Source organism: Macrosteles quadrilineatus, unplaced genomic scaffold, assembly GCF_028750875.1.
Source record: "Macrosteles quadrilineatus isolate MER2022 unplaced genomic scaffold, UCM_ALF_1.0 Scaffold_9__3_contigs__length_116548681, whole genome shotgun sequence".
NCBI classification, from domain to species: Eukaryota; Metazoa; Arthropoda; class Insecta; order Hemiptera; family Cicadellidae; genus Macrosteles; species Macrosteles quadrilineatus.
In genome coordinates, this window is record NW_026542602.1 from 101,124,724 (window position 1) to 101,147,015 (window position 22,292).

Genomic DNA, 22,292 nt, shown 5'->3' on the forward strand with positions numbered 1-22,292 from the left:
TTTATTTACCTTTGAAAAAACAGGTTTCCCAAACATAGTTTAAAAAAAACCCCACGCCAATCTCAATTCTCAAAATAAATACAAATAACACTTTCAACCCATGACGGAGATAAAAAAATATCTTCCAACATTGGAAACTTGCGACAGAAGAGAGGGCGACATGAAAACAAATGGCCTCTGATTGAGCGAGGCCCGTAAATTTATTTGTCGCAGGAACAGTGTCGGTGGGACACTGTACAGATGGTGGACATTGTTTATATCTTGACACTTTGCGGTCATTAGTTTTGGCTGTGTACTCAGGAAAAATACTCGGACAGATGAACAAACTGCCTTCTATTTGCCTCTGAATTTACGTTGGATGATAAGACACGAGTTTTATTACTCCTGGTTTCAGTTTTGCTTACTTTTTGTATTTACACTACAGACTCTTGTATGTAGTTTTAATGTTATATTTTTACTTTGTGTGGTCAAAGATTTCCTATTTTTTTGTTGTTTGGTAGATTATGTTACAGACGTTTCGTTCTTTTAATTTCTGATTGTTTAAAAAACTGAGTGTATGTTCAGTTTAAGCTAAAACTATTTTTTTTCTTTACTTTTAGTTGAATAAATATTGTTAAATAAATTTTTCAGTTAAGAAATTATTTTTTCTGTTCAGTTTCGCTCACAGTGCAGTTATTGCTACTAATATTTTTCTTTAATTTATAGATTGGTATATTTAATTTAGTATAACTAAGCTTGTTCTAATCATAATAATCCATAGACCCCTCTAATATATAGTTGAAATTATTTATGTATGAACTCCTATAGAGGTAGGTGATCTCCAAATTGTACAATTTTTTTCTTTCTTATTCCTCCTTTATTCTCTTTATTACGAAAAATAACTAAACAAATTTTAAGCCATCAAATAATTAATCTGCTTGGTTAAAAAATCAAAATTGTTACAGAATTAATCAAATTCAAAATATGTTATTTTACCTTTATATTTTAGGTAAGATTTGACACACCGTTTATGCATTTCTTACACATGGAATTAAGTGGCATTCGTAAGTTTAATTTCATTTTTATCATGACAATATAGTGACCAAACTGGACATACTGTTAGATATTAAAACCACACAGAAATCCACCAGAATATGAATATTTGTGGTGTCACTGACATTTAATATTGGTTTTATTGTGCTGTGGTTTCTCCTTGATTAAATTTAGAAACCACATTAAATCAGTTGTGGGCTCTCAATGAAAGTATTTGGAGCATTGCGTTTCAAATAACTAAACTAGGGTTGCTTTCAGAGAGGTGAAAGCCAGTTGAGCGGAACAAACGTGATTTGATATTTGTATAAGTAACTAAATGCAAAAAGGTCAATAGATTTATTTACTAATGCTGGTTTTAAAGATTAAAATTATAATAATTCAAATTTACCTCTTCGAGAAGTGTAAGGTAGTTTTGACCAGGAAAATATTACAGTAGTTGGAATCTGATATTAACATCCAAAAAGGGCATTAAAGTATAAAAAAGAGAAAGGAAATTTTATCAACATTTGAAATGACTGAATTGTTACCAAATAACTGTTTCACAAAATGCAGATTCCATTTTCAGCCGAGCCATTAAAATGAGGATTTGCCGAACAATTATTAATATTACAGAATAGTATATAATGATATACAACTTTTCACATTCCATAAATTATATGTTAGTTTTGCTATGGTCAAAGATCCAAAACCAAATGTTCTCTTTTCTTGTGGTCAGTATGTAATAATTTGCTAGAATCATTGACATTATATAAAGTCAAAGCTAGAATACTGTAGATGGTTTGTTAAGTTAAGACCATATGCAAGCATTTTTGAAATCGTTTCCCCGTTTAACCTTAACCAACTATTCCATTCCAAAAGATAAAAATTATATGGTGCAACACAAATAAACAACCCGATCACCTACCTATAACCTACACTTTACCTTCCTAATCTAACCTTACTTCAAAACACTTAATGTAGTCACGAATACTCATAAACCCCGACCTACCTCCCCACCTGCCTAAATTAGATCAGTGTTCAATCTGCGTTTTATCAATAAGTGTAATAACTTACTGTACCGTCGATGTAATTCAACTTAATATAACCTATGAGGTATTATCGGATTAAATACCGATTTCGATGCGGTTCGATATATCGCTTATTAAATCCTGATTTCTAACATTGGCTGTTTCTAATCAGCTGGCAACACAAATAGGTTCCCAAGAAAGTAGTCACCGGTCCGTATCCCTCCGCTCCTTGTTTATGCTCCGCGCATTGAGAAAGTAGTTCCGTATAATTTCTCGATTTTCAGTGAATTCCGCGCCTTAAAAAATGTTTTAACGGCATTTTCTTGTTTATTAAAATTATAGGAATGGTTTAAAAACGTTTAAAAGAAAAGTATAGAAAGTTCAGAAATACCTTATGATTCTCTTGTTTACATTTTTCTTGTAAACATAAAAACTGTCATAGCTACTTTAGTCCCATAAGCCTAATGTTAAAAATTTGAAATTTTAAGTTCGTTTTAAATTGCATTAGCATTATCTAATTGAAATTTGTTTGTTTACAAACCATCTCATTATTAGTCTAAGTAGTCTTGTTAAGTTTGGCTGAAATGTGTTCAGCCGTTATTGAGTGATGGTGTTATATTGTTTGCATTGAAGTTGATCCCAAAGAGCTTCGCTCGCTTCGCTCGCTCCGCTCAACAAATAATATGCTATTCCCTGTTCTAAATAAACCAGATTAAAATAGTTAAGTTTTGCCTTTGGAATTATGTAAAACCTAAACCGTAAATGTGTTTTAACTTAATTTCTATTTACAGTTAAACTCTAAATTTTAGGCTGATGAAAACTATTTTAAAAGACATACCTTAGTTTTTATAATCAGTGAAAGTGCCAGGGGACCCGAGCAAAGGTTGTGGTTGATCGGTTTAAAACATTTGATCGGTTTAATAATAACAACTCTGTAATGTAAAAATATGCAATAAAAGGAAATTGAACTAAGCATGATCTTACTTAAGTTAAAGTGCTACTCGTACATAATTTTTCTCCCCTCTATTCTTTAAAACTCGTTGTTTATTTTTTCACGCTCACCCATAACAGAGGTTCAAAAATTATAAATATTAAATAAACGAAATCATCTATAAATTATAAAGCTAACAAGGATCTTAACTTTTGAGAACACTATAAGCCGCACACTATCAACCGCTTACTTGAATGAAAGGTATTGAAACTGTGAAACTTCTCCGAAAAATATCAGTTTTTCAATAAACCCTCTCCTAAGGAACCTCAATTAAAGGGCTGGCTTTAATCACAATTAAGTTCAAATGTGACGACTATCCCAATTCCAATTTTTACATTGATCCTTCAATATCTTGTTCTACCTGGTTCAAGGAAAGTATTGTATGCCAATTATATGCCACAGAGGAATTCCAAATCAGCATACCCAAACCACTTAATTTTATCCAACCACAATTACACCGATATTCACATTAATTTAGAGAGAGTACAATTCTGCAATAAAATCATATTAGTTTTGAAGTACTCTCTTTAATTGTCATCATTTATGAATGATTTATGACAATGAAGTCTTAGTTTCATTGCAGTATATTTGGTGATGATTTTTCGCTTTTGCGTTATTACTTCTAAAGTAATTGAGATGCTGCACTAGCATTGGAGTTCGACATACGGTACTGTAATAGTTTTGTGCCAATTAAAAACCCCAGCAATAATTAATCTACTTTAAATATTGTCATAATAATTAGTTCAAATCTCTTTTTGCTTTTTTAATAACTTATAAAATATATGGAAGATGGGGCATATTAATATTTTTGTTTACATGAACTTTTTTGCTTCTTTTGATTTATAAGGATTTACTACATAAATTACGACACATTTTTTTACACCCTGTATAATTTCTAATTTAATTTCTTTAAAGGAATCTTGCTATATTATTGTCTGCAAAGATGACTGTTAAATTTGGCTATTGGATGGAACTTATTGTGACATTGCAGTGAAATAAAGAGTGCAGTACACATTTTTAATCCACAACTACCGACATTTTTACCAAAATAAATTAGTAAACCCAGAACAGTTCTCAAACGTATATTGTAGACATCTTTTTAGTTCTGTCACCCATGGTAGCCCTACCTTAAACACTATGAATCAGTCAATATAATTTGCAATGATTACCATGTTTTACAAATTTTGCAACTACTTTTGGTTGACAAATTGAAGAAATTGAACACATAATTGTTGTACCACACCAAACCTCAACCGTTTATAGCTATTCCCGAGTAAAAAATTATAAAAATTATATGCGGTTAACTCCATGTATCCAGTTGACTGAAGCCCAGAGGCATATAAACATTCAACAGTAGAAGGTGACTGGTCTTTGGGGTGGAAAGTTAAGTCTTATCTGGTGGTTGTCTGTTAGGACTGACACCCATTATGATACAATTTGCAACCTAAAGACACCCCCCCCCCCACAACCCACTCTTACCCCTCCCTATAAGTCTATCTGACAGCGTATATCTTGGTTCATTTCAAAGATGAGTTTATTTTTAACCCAATTTGGATAAAATATTGTATATATGTATTGATTATTTTAGTTTTTTGTCGGACACTAGGCTGTGATTGTTTTTCACATTACTTCAGGCTAGACCTAGGGGTTGCGGAAATATCACTTAAATAAAATCCATTGGTGATCGGGCATGATTTGAACCTCAGAGAACGAGGTCCTGCGCTCTACCACCATACCAGTTATAGTTACCAGTAGATGTTAAATAAAGTTTTATGTGATCTAACTGATGTCAAAAGGCTAATGAATAGTCCAAACATTTAACAATGCCAGTGAAATAAAATCAAAAACTAACTTAAACTCATTTAATCACAGAACAAAACATAACATGTTTATTGTGGTTTGAATTGAATATGTAAATCAAATTTAGTGAAGCAGATTGTTTTGACAGAAACTAGGGAACCTATTTTTATTAGTTGATTCAGACAATCCAGAAGAGGCTACACCATCATGGTATTAATTTTTAACATTTTCAATAAAACAAGGGCAGACAACATACAGGAAATTAAACTATTTTTCATTAAGTTTCGTATAGAATCAATTGAATGGTTTTAGACATTTTTATTTAAGTACAATTTATCATACTGGTATTAATTTGTTTATAGCAAAATATTTAAAAAAAAATACTGTAGTTAATATAACAATGCTATATATTTTTCTGTATTCCAAAACCAAATTTTGCATCCATAAATCCATAATGCTGTAGTCATATAGTTATCAATTACATTTTATTATTCTCAATTAAATCCAACACATTAAAATACTAACCATTACATCAAAACCCTATCATTGAAAAAAGTGTTATAAATATTTATATGTGTTTAAATACATGTTCTTCACCACTACAACTAGAAATTTATCTAAATATTTTTGTTCTAAAAGACTTTTTAATGAATTATTTTAAAGAGTACAGTAATTTGACAAATTGTGCAGTAATTGGGTTATCACAACATAGTTTCTTGCAGGGAATTCCAAAATGTGCAATTAACACACAAGTAAATTACACATGGTATTAATATTTCCCATTGCCTATAAGCTAAATATAGCAAACACAGAATAACTAGACTAAAATAGTATTGATATTTTGTGTGCGGGCTGAATATAACAATTTTTAAGTCACAAAAAAAGTTGTCCATAGGTATTTAATAATCCACCCTCATAAAAAGATTAAAATGAGAGATTTTAATCTCTTACCAATCACTTTATAGGTTTGTTCATGACAGTCTTTTCAATTTGTTAAGTTGCCCCATTGCTGTGTACTTTTCTTATCACTGGATGTAAATTGAAAAGCTGTTAATGTTATTAAGTCAGGCCTGAGACAAGAAGAAACTCCCATTTTAAAGTTTTAATGTGACAACAATAAATTAACAGAGTTTTCAATTCCCTGTCATTTTAACATAATGGCTTTAATGACTTTCAAGTAGGGCATCTTTTAATTACCATATTTTCTTCTTTTATTAACATTTAAATTGTCTTTGTTTATTTGATAAAATCTATATAATATCTATAAAATGTGTAGATACTGTAAGGAACTTAGTCTAGAGTTAATTATTTCAGCTTCACAGAAATAAAAATTGTATTCATTTATAAAAATAAAAACTATATTCACGTATTATATATTATATAATACGTGAATATAGTTTTTATTTTTACAAATGAATACAATTTTTATTTCTGTGAAGCTGAAATAATTATCTCTAGACTAAGTTCCTTACAGTATCTACACATTTTTTATTGCTTCATAAATTATTAATGCTTAAATGAGTATGTCGTAAAATTATTTTACAATTACAAAGTTTTATTTAGTACAACACTATTTCTATGCCAAATACAAGGGTAAAAGAGGCTGCCAACCTGTTTTTTTTTTTTTACTAAACAAAAAACTATTTTATGATTTAAATTCAAACCTAAGCTAAGACACTCTTAAATCTATAAAGCAAAAATTAAATTGCAAAATCAAGGAGAATTCCCTTCACTAAGCCTTAAATATTTAATATTCCCCAGTATAATTTGTCAGTCCAGTCTTTCTATTTCAGACGTTACAGTTGTTTCTTTGCTGAATGTGTAATTTTCTGTTCCAGAACCTGGTTCTGCTCCTCGGAACGTCCAAGTCAGGCCTCTCAGCTCCAGCACCATGGTGATACAGTGGGACGAACCTGAGACTCCCAACGGTCAAGTCACGGTAAGTGATGAATTTTATGATAAGATTACCGGTAAGTTTTGTTTAAATAATATCAGTAATATATTTGTTCTTTTGAAAAAACAAAGACTGTGCTTGCAGCCAAGTATTTTAATCATGTGTTGCAGTTTATATTTCTATGAGGTACATTTCTTTGACTACTATAGCTGTTGATTGATTACATTTAGTTTTTACAGTTAGTTTCTCATTTTTCTTTCATTCGAAAAATTTCTTTAATAAATTTTGTTTGTTGTATTTTTTACTTGATGGACAAAGTCCTTTTATGCCACTTTCATGCTATTGAATATTTTATCCTTTCGAGGAATCTGAACAATTCTAGCAAGCGTGTTTGACAAAAGGTTGAACCTTGACACAAGGTTGTTTCAAAAGGTTGTAGAAAAAGGCTTGAGGTAATCAAAATAGCTTTTTGCATTAAATGAAATTTTTTAATACTATAATTTAATTTAAAAGAATTAAGAAATTTAATTAAACATTTATTTTTATTAATTTGTGTAAAGAAATGTTACTTACCAGTCCAGGGTACAGAATTTGGACTAATTCCTGTATTCCATTTTGCCTGGCAGGGTTGGGCCCTTGAGGTAACCATTCCGCTATTCACCTAAGTTAGGAAAGAAACATTTTGAGTTTTAGAATCTATTTAATTTAACATTTGTATGTCTGGTCCACAGGGCTACAAAGTGTACTACACAGAGAACCCTCAGCAACCGATGGCATCGTGGGAGTCTCAGATGGTGGACAACAATCAGCTGACCACCATCAGTGACCTAACACCTCACACCATCTACACTATCAGGGTAAAAGCCTTCACCAGTGTGGGGCCGGGCCCGCTGTCTGCCCCCGTACTGGTCAAGACACAGCAAGGAGGTGAGTCCAAACCATCTACACTATTAGGGTACAAGCCTTCACCAGTGTGGGGCCAGGCCCGCTGTCTGCCCCCGTACTGGTCAAGACACAGCAAGGAGGTGAGTTCACGTCCTCCTTCCACTAGGGATCTCAGAACTGTTTTACAAATTACTTTTGGATAGTTCTAGAAGGTCACGTTATTTCGTAATTATCACTGAACTAAAGTTATTGGTGATGTATGGACCTCAGGGACCGCTCTATAACTAGACCAGCTTGGTCCCCACGTTCACATTCTGCGTTTAGTATAAATGTGTCTGTACCATCATATTTACACAGTCAGAACCCAACTATTCAGAATCCATCTATTCATTCAGCATCAACTGTGGTTTCATATGGAGTTTCACTGCTAGACATGCTTTGCTATGAATTAGCATTCCTAGTGAAACTGAGACTAAGTCCAGGGTGGATATCCACTGATGCTATAATATTACTACAAGGCTGAAACATCTTGCATTAAACTTTATTTGAGCATGTGGTTGGCACTGAACAAATCTTTGTAGAGAGAATGAGAAAGTTTAGCACTCGTTGATCAGAAATCTCTCCATTATAACTTACACATCAGAATAATATTTACCTCATTCTCATTTAAATAAATGTATAGATCTTTTCAAAGTCCTTCCAAGCAGTCATGCTAATCGTATCAAGAGTAGAACCAACCATCCTATCAAAAAAAATACTATCGTAGTTTATTAATATAGAAAAAATTTCAAATTTAACCTTATCATTTTACCGTAAATGTAAAAAATCTCCAACGAAGCCTGGAGCATTTTAAGTTAACCCTCCCAGTGTTACTTGACGAAAATTCGACAAGCAGCACACTTTGTGTAGTGTTACTTGTCGATTTTTCGACACGCAGACATCGTTTACGGCGAAGGCTCTATGACTGACTGAATCGGATTGAACTGGATCGAGTTAGGTATCGTTCTTTCCGTAACATTCTAAGCTTTCTCCAGAGGTCTGTCTCTAAGCGCTATTCATTTTAGTTCCGGAAATATTGTAGCAGACAGCTGACGTGCGTGTATTTGTAAACAGCTAGGTTCCCCCGGACCGATGACTGATGGGTTGTATTACGTTTATCATTGTTTTAGTGTTAAAAATCAAAAGTAGTAATATACGTGGTGCATTATAAGAAGATTTAAGTGGTTTTGAAGTGCTGGTTGATGATCCTGAAGAAGTAGGTAGTGATATTGATGTAAATTATCAGCCAGATTCCTAGCTATGGTTAGGCTATGCATTCTTAGCTAAACGCTATGTACTGAAATCAGTTTTTTGCCCATAACTTATTTATTTGCAAATCTACTTCCTTATATTATTATATATTTGTAATCCTCATAAAATTTAGAACAAAGTGGCTATTTTCAAATATTTATAGGCCTATAATTTATACAATTTCATTGAGCGCGAACTTATTTTTTTTTGAAAATTTTCGAAATTATATTTTTTTTTTACCTAAAAATTTTTTTTTGAAAAAATGTTCCTTATGTTTTATATATAATATTGAAGCCCATGATTTTCCAAACAAAATGGTATATAGAACATTAGAATTAACATTGTTTTAAGCTTCTCAGATCCGTTTTAATAAAACCTTGCAAATGCGCCAAAAATAGGTGGACCTTAAGGCCTAAACTATGGACACTTGGAGGGTTAAAAGGAAAAACAATATGGACTATCTCTCAGGCCCGCTTTTATAAACGGGCAGACTAGGCACATGCCCAGGGGCGCCGGTGGTTGAGGAGCGCCCACCAGGCGCCCCCTAACCACTACCCGCCCGCACTAGAAAATAAGGGGGCGCTGATTTTGGGTTTGCCAAGGGATACACTGACGCTTAAAGCGACCCTGCTACCTCTCTATTTGATGCATTTAATTATTTACTATTGTTTTTATAATAAAATCTTTTAGATACGGTATAGAGATGTATTCTACTATAGCGTCTAGATACTCAGAGCAACGAGTCGGCTCACCGGAGCAAGACAAAATGAGAGCATTCTATTGGCTGAGGGAACACCATTACCGCAACGATACGAATTGAAGCCATCGGCCTCGGTGGTCAAATGGATAGCGTGCCGGGCTGAGAATCTGATGGTACCAGGTCCGAATCCCATCGATGGCACAAACTTTTTGTCTAAGATTATTGCATTATCAGCAAGTTTGGTTAGTTTTGTTAGGTAATGACAGTTTAATTGTATAATTAAAACCTTATAAAATTGAATTTGAGCTATTTATAGTTTTATTTTATGAACAGAACTTATTTTTTCGATTAGTAAAGATTCATTTAATTTTTTCATTATCAGCAAGTTTGGTTAGTTCGGTTAGGTTATGACAGTTTAATTTTATAATTTAAAAAATTATAAAATTGAATTTGAGGCATTTATAGTTTTATTTTATGAACAGAACTATTTTTTTTCGATTAGTAAACCTTCATTCAATTTTTTCATTATCAGCAAGTTTGGTTAGTTAGGTTAGGTTATGACAGTTTAATTTTATAATTAAGAAATTAATTTTATATTTTTTTAGTTTTATAATATTTTTTTTATTTCTAATTTTAAACTGTCATTTTGTCCGTATTAAAAACTGCAGCTGAAATAAAAATTGTGCAGCCCCGACTGTTGCTCCGGTGAGCCGACTCGTTGCTCTGAGTATTTAGACGCTAGTTGTATTCTACTCCTCCACTTCCTAATTCTGTTGAATAGAAATATATTACCTTCAATTAATTGCATCAATGATGGTGGTCTTTATCCAAATGTTAACTCTTGGAACCTTTTTTCAGTTCCTAGTCAGCCACAGAACTTGATCACGACGGATGTTGGGGAGACTTCTGTGTCGCTTCAGTGGAGTAAACCCTCTCACTCGGGTGAGAACATTGTGAGCTATGAACTCTACTGGAATGACACTTACGCAAAGGTCAGTATTTGCAAACTCATTTACATCAGTTTTACCATGAAATTAAGCTGCATATCATGTCTCCCTAAATTTTTTATAGTATAGTTTTTGTTTTACCTCCATTATTTATCTAATGACTTCTTTAAATAATCCAAATTGTTCCCCTATTTTTGCAGTACAAAATTGTGTCTGAAACCATTTTCTTGGAAATATTCTTAATTCCATGTAATCACGTGGCATCCGAGATTGATTTTTTGTAAATAAGCAAGTTCTCAAAGAGTAATCAAACTAACGATGAAAAGGACATTTAAATGTAATAAATTTAATTCATCTTCCCAAAATAATTTAAATATTAATGGTGTTCAATCAATAAAATTGTACTTTCCAATTAAAACCACAACTGAATTTACTCAACCCTCAAAGCCTCTTCCAAACATCATTACTTATGATCTTAGTCCCATAAACAATAATAATACCCCTGCAGGGTTTTAATCTGAAAGCAATTCTTCTCACCTTCCATCGTAATTTCCTTCTTCTGTTCCTGCTCCTACAGGATGCATCTTACATGCTCCATATTACATACATTATTATCACATTTCAGGAGAAACACCATCGTCGGATACCTATCTCGGAGAGTTACACTTTGATCGGTCTCTATCCCAACACTCTCTACTACATCTGGCTAGCAGCGAGGTCACAGCGAGGGGAGGGGGCAACTACCCCTCCTATCCCCGTCCGCACCAAGCAGTACGGTAAGTGGAGGGGAGGTAGGCTACATGTTGCACTGCATGCCCGCTGCCATCCTAACCTAACAAATTGTAATTTGATATAAAATCGGGAAACGTTTAGAAAAACTTTATATGGAATACTTCTGGGCTCTTGATAGGGTGAAGAGTACCCACTGCTCTGTTGCTGGTAGTAGGGTACAACAAGATTACAGTATATAGGATGAAACATACAATATTATGTGCTTGCAAGGATTTATTTGCTGAGAAAAGTTGTTAAACAATCTCAACTTTCTTTAAGTTTATGATTTTAATTAATTTGTTAGGGATAATCTAAATCAAACACTTGCCATCATGCTTCATGAACTAAAGACAATTTGGGATGGTTTATCTTCATAATCAATCATCCAAATTAGTCACTAATGAGAGTTTTTTTTATAATTATGTTTAAATTCTGTAAGGTTAGGATGGCAGCGCAATTACTGTGTATATAAAGTTGCCGGTAAGGTAATACCATCTCACGATGTTTTATTTGAAGGTTTCTGCACAGCAGTCCCCTTCGCACACCCGTTAGGCAATGTTTCTGTTTTTAATTTTTGTTTTTGCATTGTGATGCACAGTTTGTTTGGTTTTTAGCTGCCCAGTTTGATTTCATAGTGATTATTGACTGCGTGGAGTGTGACTAACAACTTTTCTCTTTCAGCATTTCATCGTCCCAATCAGATACAATGGATGCAAGGTGTTACTGCTAACAGAAAATAATTTTTATTTGTCGTAGGAATTTTATGTTAATGTCCAAATACTTGAAATAAAAATCCATTCTAAAATTGTATGGAAATGCTATCTTTTCTACAAATTTAATAATATACTTTTAATGTTATCGATCATTTTGAAAATCATAAGAACTCAGAACATTCTAATGTTGTTTTATGGATTGTTCAGCTTGAGAGATTTTTTTAAATTCACAATAATATTCAATAAAATATAATCAAAATCTGCACAATAAATGTAAAAAATACTCACTTTTTCTAATTTGAAAAAAATTATATTTTCTCTCAAAATTTATCACAGTATTTAATTTACAGTTTTATGTCCTCCCAAAGCAGCACGATATGGGCTATGATATATTCATTAAAATAAAAAATAATGTTATAATCAATATGTAACATTTATCTACACCCAATTAAAATTTTATTGGATGCACAATTTTTGAAATGCCAAAAATGTCAAATGTATTTCACATTTTAACTGTGGTATGGGATCAAATTAGGTATTTCACCATTGACTTAAAAACTGTATTTTTATTTACTATTATTTATAATTTTGATTTTCCTTTTACTTTATTTTACGTTTATTTGGACTCCACCACTGGTGGTCCAAGTTTTTTTTCTCTATGATGGCATGGGGAGGGGATGTTTACAGTGCCGGGGGCCCCGCCTCAGAACGTGAGTGGGTTGGCGGAGGGCCCCACCAGCATCAGAGTGTCTTGGCGGCCGCCCCCCGCCGAGCGGAGCAATGGCCACATAGTGTACTACAAGCTGCACTACGTAGAGGCGGGACGCAGCGATTCTGAAGCAACCGAGGTCAAACTGAATACAACCTCGTTTCTAATCGACGAGCTCAAGCGATGGACCGACTACCGTATCTGGGTATTGGCCGGCACGAGTGTTGGTGACGGTCCGCCCAGCTACCCCATCAATGTCCGCACTCACGAAGACGGTACGCTACGAAACTCTTTCCAACTTTCTCCCCTCGACCTTCCCAACCTGGGTGTGGTTGATTCTTCTCATCCTGTCTAGCTTCTCCACTCTGTCATACGGGTTATTGCATGAAAAAAGTTTGTAAACAGAACAAATTCTAAATAATGTTTTTCAACATAAAATACAGTAATTTTGGTGATTCTTGTCGTTTAGGATACCTCAGTTTGATAATTTGGAATTTTTATATTACATAAAAATTCACTTTACATAGTACAGGTTTAATGCTACTTTATTGCATTTCACTAGACAATTAAGTTTAGATGGATATTCAAACCATTTCATCACAGTAAATATGTGGCTTTGTTCGTGTACTCATGTAACTTTCAGTCAGAACGCAAATCCTAACCATGATAAAAGGAACAAAATAAAGATTTATACTACCGTAGTAAGTTATGACAGCCACTATAACATATCATAAAAGCATGAAACACTTGCTTAAGGCTTTTTGAGGGATTGTGAAAGAAAATATTATTGGACCTCTTTTGTTTATTTATTATTAGCTTAGCTCTGCAGAAGTCGTATCAGAAAAACAATTAAAGGAATAATATCTGTCTGATTTAAAAGTTTGGCAGATTGTTCAGATACTTCATAGAGTAATCTATACCAACATGAGTTATGTATAAATACATTTTAGAGTTTTGACTACTTCAACCACACTCAGGTAATCTCTGTACAGAGAACCAAAAACATTAAAAAAACACATGGACTTTTGCAAAAACTCAGAGTTCTAGCTAAATCTTCTGCTGCCAAGCTTACAGTCAGATCCAATAATCTTTTTATTTGCCACAACATACAATGGACGTGGTCTTAATTTACTACCATTAACCACTAAAACCCTATGTATTGTTTCTCAAGTTGCATTCGTTTGACTTTGCAGTTTCACACTTCTAGTATCTGTACAGAGATTATCCTTGACTATACATATATTAAATAAGGATGTTCATATAGTATTTCTCATTGCCCATGCTATATCCTACTTGTCTCTATTTCAGTGAAGAACCAATTCTTGCAAGGTTTAATTAAAGTTGATTATAAAAGAATTATAAAGAATAATTGCTTGTCCTCTACAAATTGTTTAAAATTCCCATGTGTAAGTAAATATATGTAAAAAAAAGATTTCTTGTTCTTTTAATTCAGAAAAGCAGTTAGTGCCCATTTCCTTTTTTCATGTTTAAACTATGGTGCCTAATGACTGGTGTTAATCTTATTCATTTGGCTTGTATCCATGTTCCTTAAAATGTAATATTTTTAACTTTTTAATTCCTAAACATAGACCATTTTTAGTGAGAACTGGACCATGTTATCAAAACATATACTGGATTCCTTTTCATCAATGCTTCATGTAATAGAATTTTGTAAGTGCTATAAAAAGATTAAAACCAAACCACTTTTTGGATATTTTTGCAATGGGTGATGTGACTTTTTCATTGGTTTTTGCGACCAAGCAGCACACTTTTTCGTGCCGTTTTGGTCGAGGATTTTTGTAATTCACATGTTTTACTGACATTTTTCCTGTGCTTTTTGTATGTGCCGTCTATAGTCGACTAATCCAGTTTTTTTCTCAGCGGCTGAGGGATCCTGCTCTTCAGATGGTTTTTGACCTTTTTGCACAGATTTAGTATTTTTGTCACACCACTGCTTATTTTTCGTGTCACACACACTCACGTATTTATTATAAACGCACTGAATGTGTAAATAATTACGATGTTATTTTTGTACTAAATTGGATATCACTTTTGGATTTTTCACTTTTTCACTGAGCACTCGTATTTTAGTGCATGTCACTACCCCTCACACCCCTTCCCTAATTACTCGTATGTTTGAATGTATGTACGTAAGTAAGCACAGCACTTCATTTAATGTATACTCACCAATGCAGTTTCACATGTTTAAATTTACCTTTAGTCTAACTTTGAACCAATAGTAAGTATTGTTACCTACATAGACATAAACTTCTAGAACTGTTAGAACAAATTATAGAAACTAGTCTGAAGTAAGTAGGAAAACAGGTATGATAAGTGAATTATCTGTTTCTTTCTAACAAATCTCTGAGGATTTATTTTTTAAATCCCTGGTTTAAAAACAATCTATGCGAAAAAGTTAAGTAAAAACATATTTTGAATCGCTCTGATTTTTAATTTTACCACAATATTATGTTTCATATTCTAATATATTTTTGGGGTTTTTACTCTCAATGAATATTTTTTTATGATTGTAGTTTTAAAAGTGATACAAAGATTATCATTTGAATACCAATACCAATTTATATCATGTATCTTTTGCGGCGGCTGCATGAACAAAAAAGTAAAATCAGTGTAAATATTGAAAAGAGTTTGCTAAAAGTTGTATTTAATAATATAGAATTTTATATGTAATTAAACATTACAAGCTTTTTCCTTTAAAAGGGTGATTGAACTTTTGTAAAGGTAAAATAGAGTATTTAGTCTTTATTTTCAGTTCTTATAGTTTCTGGTAGGTTAATTTTTTCTATATTTTCATTGTAAATATTATTTTTACCGTAATAGCTTTTGATAAGTTTATTTTCAAATCAGGTAAGACTTTATTTTCAATATTGTGCATTGTATTGTTTTGCTCCTTATTATTATAATTGTTGTCATTATTTTAAATTTGAATACCAATTACATATTTTTATATGAAGCCAAGTTTCCTTACCCTAAACATTCTATGTAGGTCTATAGGTAAAACTTTTTGACTTGTTTACAGTTATCCTTTGTTAGTAAGCCCCCTTTTTGCTATTTTGAAAAGCATTTTTCTGGTTGAACCAACTAGCTGTTCTCATTAAACCTTCTTCAGTAGGAACTACCTATATTTCAACCTTACTTCCTTGTGTGAAGAAAACCTTTTTGCCACAGAAAATCCCCATTAGGCTTTTGTGGCACTTTTTCCACAATGCAAAGATATCCGTAGGCTTTTGGACGAGTTCAAGCTTTTTGGCATTTTTGTAGGTGCCACTTTTTGAGTGTGTTTTGGCCACTAAGGTGTGACGCTTTTTAATTTTGAACAGGGATTTCAGAGAACTCCAAGAACGCAGTACTTTTTGACGGACACTTTTTGCATTTTTCATAGAGGTATTTCATACCTCTGTGTTGATGTTATTTTTATACAAAAGATTTTTCTGTGTCCAAATTTTAAGAACATTTTTTCTTTTTTCTCTTTCCTGCAAATTTTTTGACAAACTGTTTGTGGATCAGCCAACAAGAGTAAGTATTCATCACTGACTGTGTAGACGGGGATTAGCCCTGAATCTGTCCTCAGTTTGTAGTTTAGACGTTTTACCAGCTTTGACGTTTGATTTTTGCCTTCCTAACCTCTATCTTTGAATGTGTGGGATTTACTATGAGCGTTTTCGTGTTGGTATTCAAATGTTTTATAGACTAACCAGTAAACGATTTTATACCTAAGATATAGCGTATTAGGCTATGTTTTTAATGAACAGTAGATAGATATTTTAATTTGAACAGTATAATATTCAATTAGATTAATGAATTCATTTTCAATTCAGAATCTTCAATATCAAGTATTGTAAAGTCAGGTTTAGTTTTCGCAGTCCTCGCACCACTCTGAGATGCCGACTAAGATATTTGTTCTGGGTTTCCAGTTCCCGGAGATCCACAGGATGTCAAGGTACAAGCCATCAACTCCACAGCGATCCATGTCTCCTGGAAACCTCCTGCGGAGAAGGAGAGGAACGGGATCATCCGGGGATATCACATCCACGTCCAGGAGACTAAGGAGGAGGTATCAGACATCCTCTATTGTAAAATGTGTTTTCTATGTTTTTCCCCGTTACTCTTAGGAATAAATAATATAAATGTAAATTATTGATGATTATGTCTGGTTAGAATTTAATGATTAAAATAAATAAATTTGCCAAGTTTGACAAAAATATCCATAAACAAGCAAACTACAACATTTTACAATATTCTCCATAAGAATAACATGTGAATTTTATTTACAACTTTTAGAATTTTCTTTGTTACCAAAATAATTGTACAAAAACCCCTTGATATTATACAAAATTATTTGTTTTTAAGCTCTTTAAAAAGGTCTACAGAGAAATTGGAAAATTTTGTTTTTTGAGAGTTGAAAATGAGAAAAACATTTTTTCTCTTTTTTCCCCCATAAACTTTTTCACATATTACCCATAAACCCCCAAAAAACGGGGGTTTATGGGGTAAAAAAAGGGTATTCTCATTTTTGACCCTCAAAAAAAATTTTTCAATTTCTCTCTTGACCTTTTTAAAGAGCTTAAAAAACAAATAATTTAGTATATCAAGGGGGTTTAGCCTTTCCCTGGATATTTAAATTCCAAAAGCTTTAAAGTTGAAAGAGATGTGCAAAAGTAAGTTTTTTTTTAATAGAAAATTTAAAAAAAATATTTTTTAGGGCAAGAGTTTGCTGAACGAGCCAATGAGGTTTGACGTGCTGGACGGAGCTGCCTTGCAACTCAACATCTCAGGGTTGCAACCCGACACCAAGTACTCTGTACAGGTGGCAGCACTGACTCGCAAGGGTGACGGAGACAGGAGTCAGCCTGTCAGTGTCAAGACGCCTGGTGGAGTACCTAACAGACCAACTGTCAACCTCAAGTAAGTACTTGCTGGAGTATCTCTTAAAAAAAAAAAATAGAAATTCGTTGTCAAAAAGATGTATAAAAAGGTCTTGAATTTAAGAATCAAGAATCAAGAATCAATATTTTATTCCATTAGACATGTACATGCATTTGGATACGTCAATAAAGTTGATTACATGCTGCAAAAACACAAGTAAAAGATAAACAGTACATAACAAATAAGGCATAAACAAAAAAATCAAATAAATTTAATATACTGTTCTCAATTCATGAATTTCATGATGGGTTGATAATTAAAGTTATTGTTTGTATCTTTATATTGAGGGGTGTTGCTCCAATAGGGTAGTGTTGATTATTATTATTCATTTAAAATTCTTTGTTTGTACTGTCAAAATATAAGGGAAGCGAGCTGGTCTAGTGGTAAGAGTGCGGGACTTCGGACCCAGAGGCCCGGGGTTCAAATCTTGCCAAATCACCAATGGATTTTATCTAAGTGCTTAAACCTCGCTACATTTTATATGTGTTCCAGAATTTTAGAGAGAGAACCAGAAGTTAGCATAGAGCTGGAATGGAGCCGTCCCACCATGACTTACGGAGAGTTGGAAGGCTACAGACTGCGTTACGGAGTCAAGGAGACACCTCTCAAAGAGGAGCTGATGAAGGAAACGTCCTACAAAATTAACCAACTAGGTATTGTTTATACTCGAGCTTCTACCTTGAGCATTTATAGAAGTAGACAGTCCATTCCCATGAGCAGCCAGTTTTTGAATGAATATAAAAATGACCGTAGTTGATTTGAGCCATCAACAGATTGTGCCGTCTGTCTGTGCTCACAAAAAAATTCCACCCACATTTTAACCAAGTCAAACAGAAGAGACAACTTATTGTAAGCATCTTCTATGACATATCCAAACAACAATTCATCAATATTTTATTTGTAAAATTAATGTAAGAATTAAATTTTGTCTATTTGTGAATAAATTAAAGTTATATTTTATTTTTGAAAAAAAAAGTATAAAAAATTAAGGGAGAAAATATAATGAAAATATAATTCCAACTCCAACATTAGCTGCACTCTATGGGTGGCTCATTCAAGGCCATAGCTAGACCAATAGTATGTCTACTGAAGTATGCAAAAGTCAATTCCAGAACTCTCTAAATTCAATCGCCCACAATGATTTGTTGATCAAACTTACTAATATAACAAACATTTAAACTATAAATTCAACTTTCTAATTAAAATCCGTCATACAGCTTTATACATATTCACTGTATTTTCATCAGTTTAGGTAAATAGAAGCATGGACATGAGTGTTGAAAACAGTGATTTAGTATCCTATCAGATAGATAACCTGGTGATGAAATTTAAATTCTAGTTCACAGGCACACCAAAAGTTCTGTAAATTTTAAAACTGCTGGACTTGGAATGTTTGTCAAATACAAAATTTCAATTTAAAATAATTTTATTCATCCTCAATCTAGTTACTGGTGTTTGTTACATGTTCCTTTTCAAAACTAGGTACATTATACTGTATGTCTCTAATACGTGTCTACTTGTAGAGATCCTATCCAACTGCGGCCTGAGAATTAATCCAGAACCTGCCGCCTATATAAATTTTCATTGAGAGGAGGTTAAACTAATAATGTAGACTGACATAAAAAAAACTCCTATAAGTTCAATGTAGAATCTGATAAACTTACGTACGGTAGAAGTTCTATGGTTAGGAAGTCCAACTTTGAAAGATACTTCCCTGTTGAGGAAAGGAGCAATAATTGTGAATGCTCTTCCAGGCCGTAGTCAAGCCAAAAAGTTTGCCTGAAAAATGTAAAGATGTTTGAAGCCATGACCAGTAATAACAAAAACTGTTTAAATATACCCAAGGTCTTGAGAGTTCACCAGGTATCAATTATTGATTTTCCGCCTAGAATTCCTCCATCAAGCAATTAGCGTTGGACAGGTTGCTCTAGACAAGGACTGGAAACAATAAATTGTATAGGCCAGAATCATTAACATTGGTACACCTGCACTTTAAGTTTTGTTAAAACATTTTAATTTTTGATTTCAGAACGTGGGGTGGAGTATGAGTTCAGGATCGCTGGCAAGAACGCCATAGGGTTTGGTCAGGAGACAATCAAATACCTGTTGACGCCCGAGGGACCCCCTACTGGACCTCCTGCCAACCTCTCACACCACTTTCAGGTCTCACATTTTAAACTGTTTACATTTCCACCCAAAATTAAAGTTTTTCTTTATAAATTTAGAGCTACATTCCTACATATAAACATATTTTACCTGCTTAAGGCACACCAAGTCATATTGTCAAATCCGATAGTTCCTATTGTCAGTGTCCTTAGTTCATTATTTTTTGGTATTTTTTTGTAACAGTATTAAAAATATTTTTTCCCTTACATTCAGTGTTTTTGTTATATGAGACAAATGTATTTATTGGATATTTAATTGATCTGTTAGATGTTGGGTATTCTAATGACAGCTATAACATCTAACTGCACAAAACATGACTCTGTATTTATCTTCAAGTTAGATTGTGAATAATTTTGTTATTCGTTTGTAAAGGTAACAATATAATTATCACTCTTCTATTTATATCAATAAAAATCAGGGTGTACCTCACCACCGTGTGCACATTTCACTACCTATATAATCTGTGAATGCTTTAGATAACGGTTATTCCTTAAACTGGGGACTATTTCTTAAAGAAACAGCTCTCTTTAAAAATCTATCTATGAAGTCTGATACACAAGAAAGAAGAAAGAACACAGAGCATAACACTCATATTTGATCCCAGTACAGAACTCATTCAATATCAATAATATTTTAACGGCCACCTGAATTTCCCTAAATACTATAGATGAATTATTTTACTACAACTTTCATTAAACACCCAGTTACCCATGTAGTATGTACGTCAGGTATTTTCACTGGTAGAAACTGACTGTTACCGGTTTTTTCAGACGCCGGACGTTGTATGTGTGACGTGGGAACAGCCTTCCAGAATACACCGGAACGGACAGATCACTCATTACGACGTTCAGTTCCACAAGAAGAGCGATCAATCTACTGTAATGGATAGGAACACCACTGCCACTAAGGTGAACACATACACCATACCAATAGCATTAGCAGCTTTCGCCTAATTTGTTCATTATAGTGGTTGAAATTACCTCTGGTGGCCTTAACTTTGCCTCGGTAAATCAGTAATTTTTCATTTCATTTCATTTCATCATCCGGTAAAAATGTCAAAATGTAAAATATTCTTCATGGTGGAGTTTGCCAAAGGTTTAGTGCTTTAAAAAAAAAATATAAACATGGCATATAACACTGAAAATACACGGAACAAAACATTTAACACTGGTTGTCCGGACGGTAAAAATACTTGTAGTCTGAAATGCTTGGGACCAGATTTTGGGTCAAGGAATATATTAAGGACCAAGAGAAAATCATAAGAAAAAATATAACAATTAAATACGAGGTGAAACTATGACAGGTTTACTAAATGTTTATTTCAAATGTTTTCAACTATTTTTAGTTTATTGAATTTTATTTTATGATTAGCAGATTGTTAAAATGGAGAGTGAAAGTGAAGCAGATAGGGACAGGAAGCAGAGGGTATCCCACTCCCACGCTGTGGCTGCCTTTGATGTAGCACTACGTTATATAGAACAACAGTCCGCCTCTTCTGCAGCGGATTTGTCGGTTCTGAGGCGTTGGCGTGATTTTGCTTTAAAAGAGGACTTAAATCTTCAACAAAAAAATAAAAAAGACTCTCTGTCATAGTTTACTACAACAGTATTTGTCTGTTTTGTTCATTGCATAGTTCATCTTTTTATTAAATCACTTTTTTATTATTTTCTAGTCTTTTTAAATTCCTAAAAGATTAATTATTTTGCAGATATCATATATTATAAGTAAGTAGATTTTTACTTTGTCAAAGAGTGGATTATTAGTAGGACCTCAATAACTTGAACCTTGATATCTCGCTTTTTTAATTCCCTTAAAATCCCCATAAATCACAATGTTAAAAGTACCTCTATAAGTTGAAGGCTTTAAATATTTAACCAAAGGCCCCACTAGAAAAACCGGCCATGCTGCAGCGTGGGCAGTGCAGCACTACGTCACAGTGGTGGATAGTTGAACTAAAATCTTACCATTAAAATCTGACAAATATTATTTACCTTTATTGTTTATTTATTATTATATTATTTATTTATTATTTAGCTTTATTGTTTATTTACCTACAACATATGCGATATTGCCATGGTAGAATGGGATATTGCAGTGAATCCGTCAACAAATCTATCCACTAGTGTGACATCATGGATCCTGCAGCATGGCATGTTTTTCTATTGGAGCCTTGATTTAACCCCGACAACTGAAATAGAATATTCCCGTTATCGAGTCCAAAACCTTAGTATCTCCAATTTTGGTATCATAACCTTCATAACTCGTTCCTCGCTTACTCAAAAACTAGATGACTCGAATTTTTATCATAATCCCTTCAGATTCGAGATATCAAGGTCCTACTGTACACTGATGTATACACTGACAGCAGTAATTTCTCCATGGCATCAATCTAATATCAGTAATGTGTTAAAAATAATACACTGTAGTTGGCTTAGAAACT

General features: G+C 33.2%; 1 protein-coding gene across 1 annotated transcript in view; it reads left to right on the top strand.

Moving 5' to 3' along the window:
• Nucleotides 1–22,292, top strand: part of LOC129002091 (tyrosine-protein phosphatase Lar-like) — a 591,085-nt gene that overhangs the window by 543,945 nt on the left and 24,848 nt on the right. Inside the window, exons 10-19 of the mRNA XM_054429628.1 lie at nt 6,669–6,769; nt 7,456–7,651; nt 10,458–10,591; nt 11,172–11,322; nt 12,718–13,014; nt 16,675–16,814; nt 17,463–17,665; nt 18,179–18,339; nt 19,716–19,849; nt 20,623–20,760. Coding sequence (XP_054285603.1) covers nt 6,669–6,769; nt 7,456–7,651; nt 10,458–10,591; nt 11,172–11,322; nt 12,718–13,014; nt 16,675–16,814; nt 17,463–17,665; nt 18,179–18,339; nt 19,716–19,849; nt 20,623–20,760 — 1,655 coding nt within the window. The remainder of the gene's footprint in view (nt 1–6,668; nt 6,770–7,455; nt 7,652–10,457; nt 10,592–11,171; nt 11,323–12,717; nt 13,015–16,674; nt 16,815–17,462; nt 17,666–18,178; nt 18,340–19,715; nt 19,850–20,622; nt 20,761–22,292) is intronic.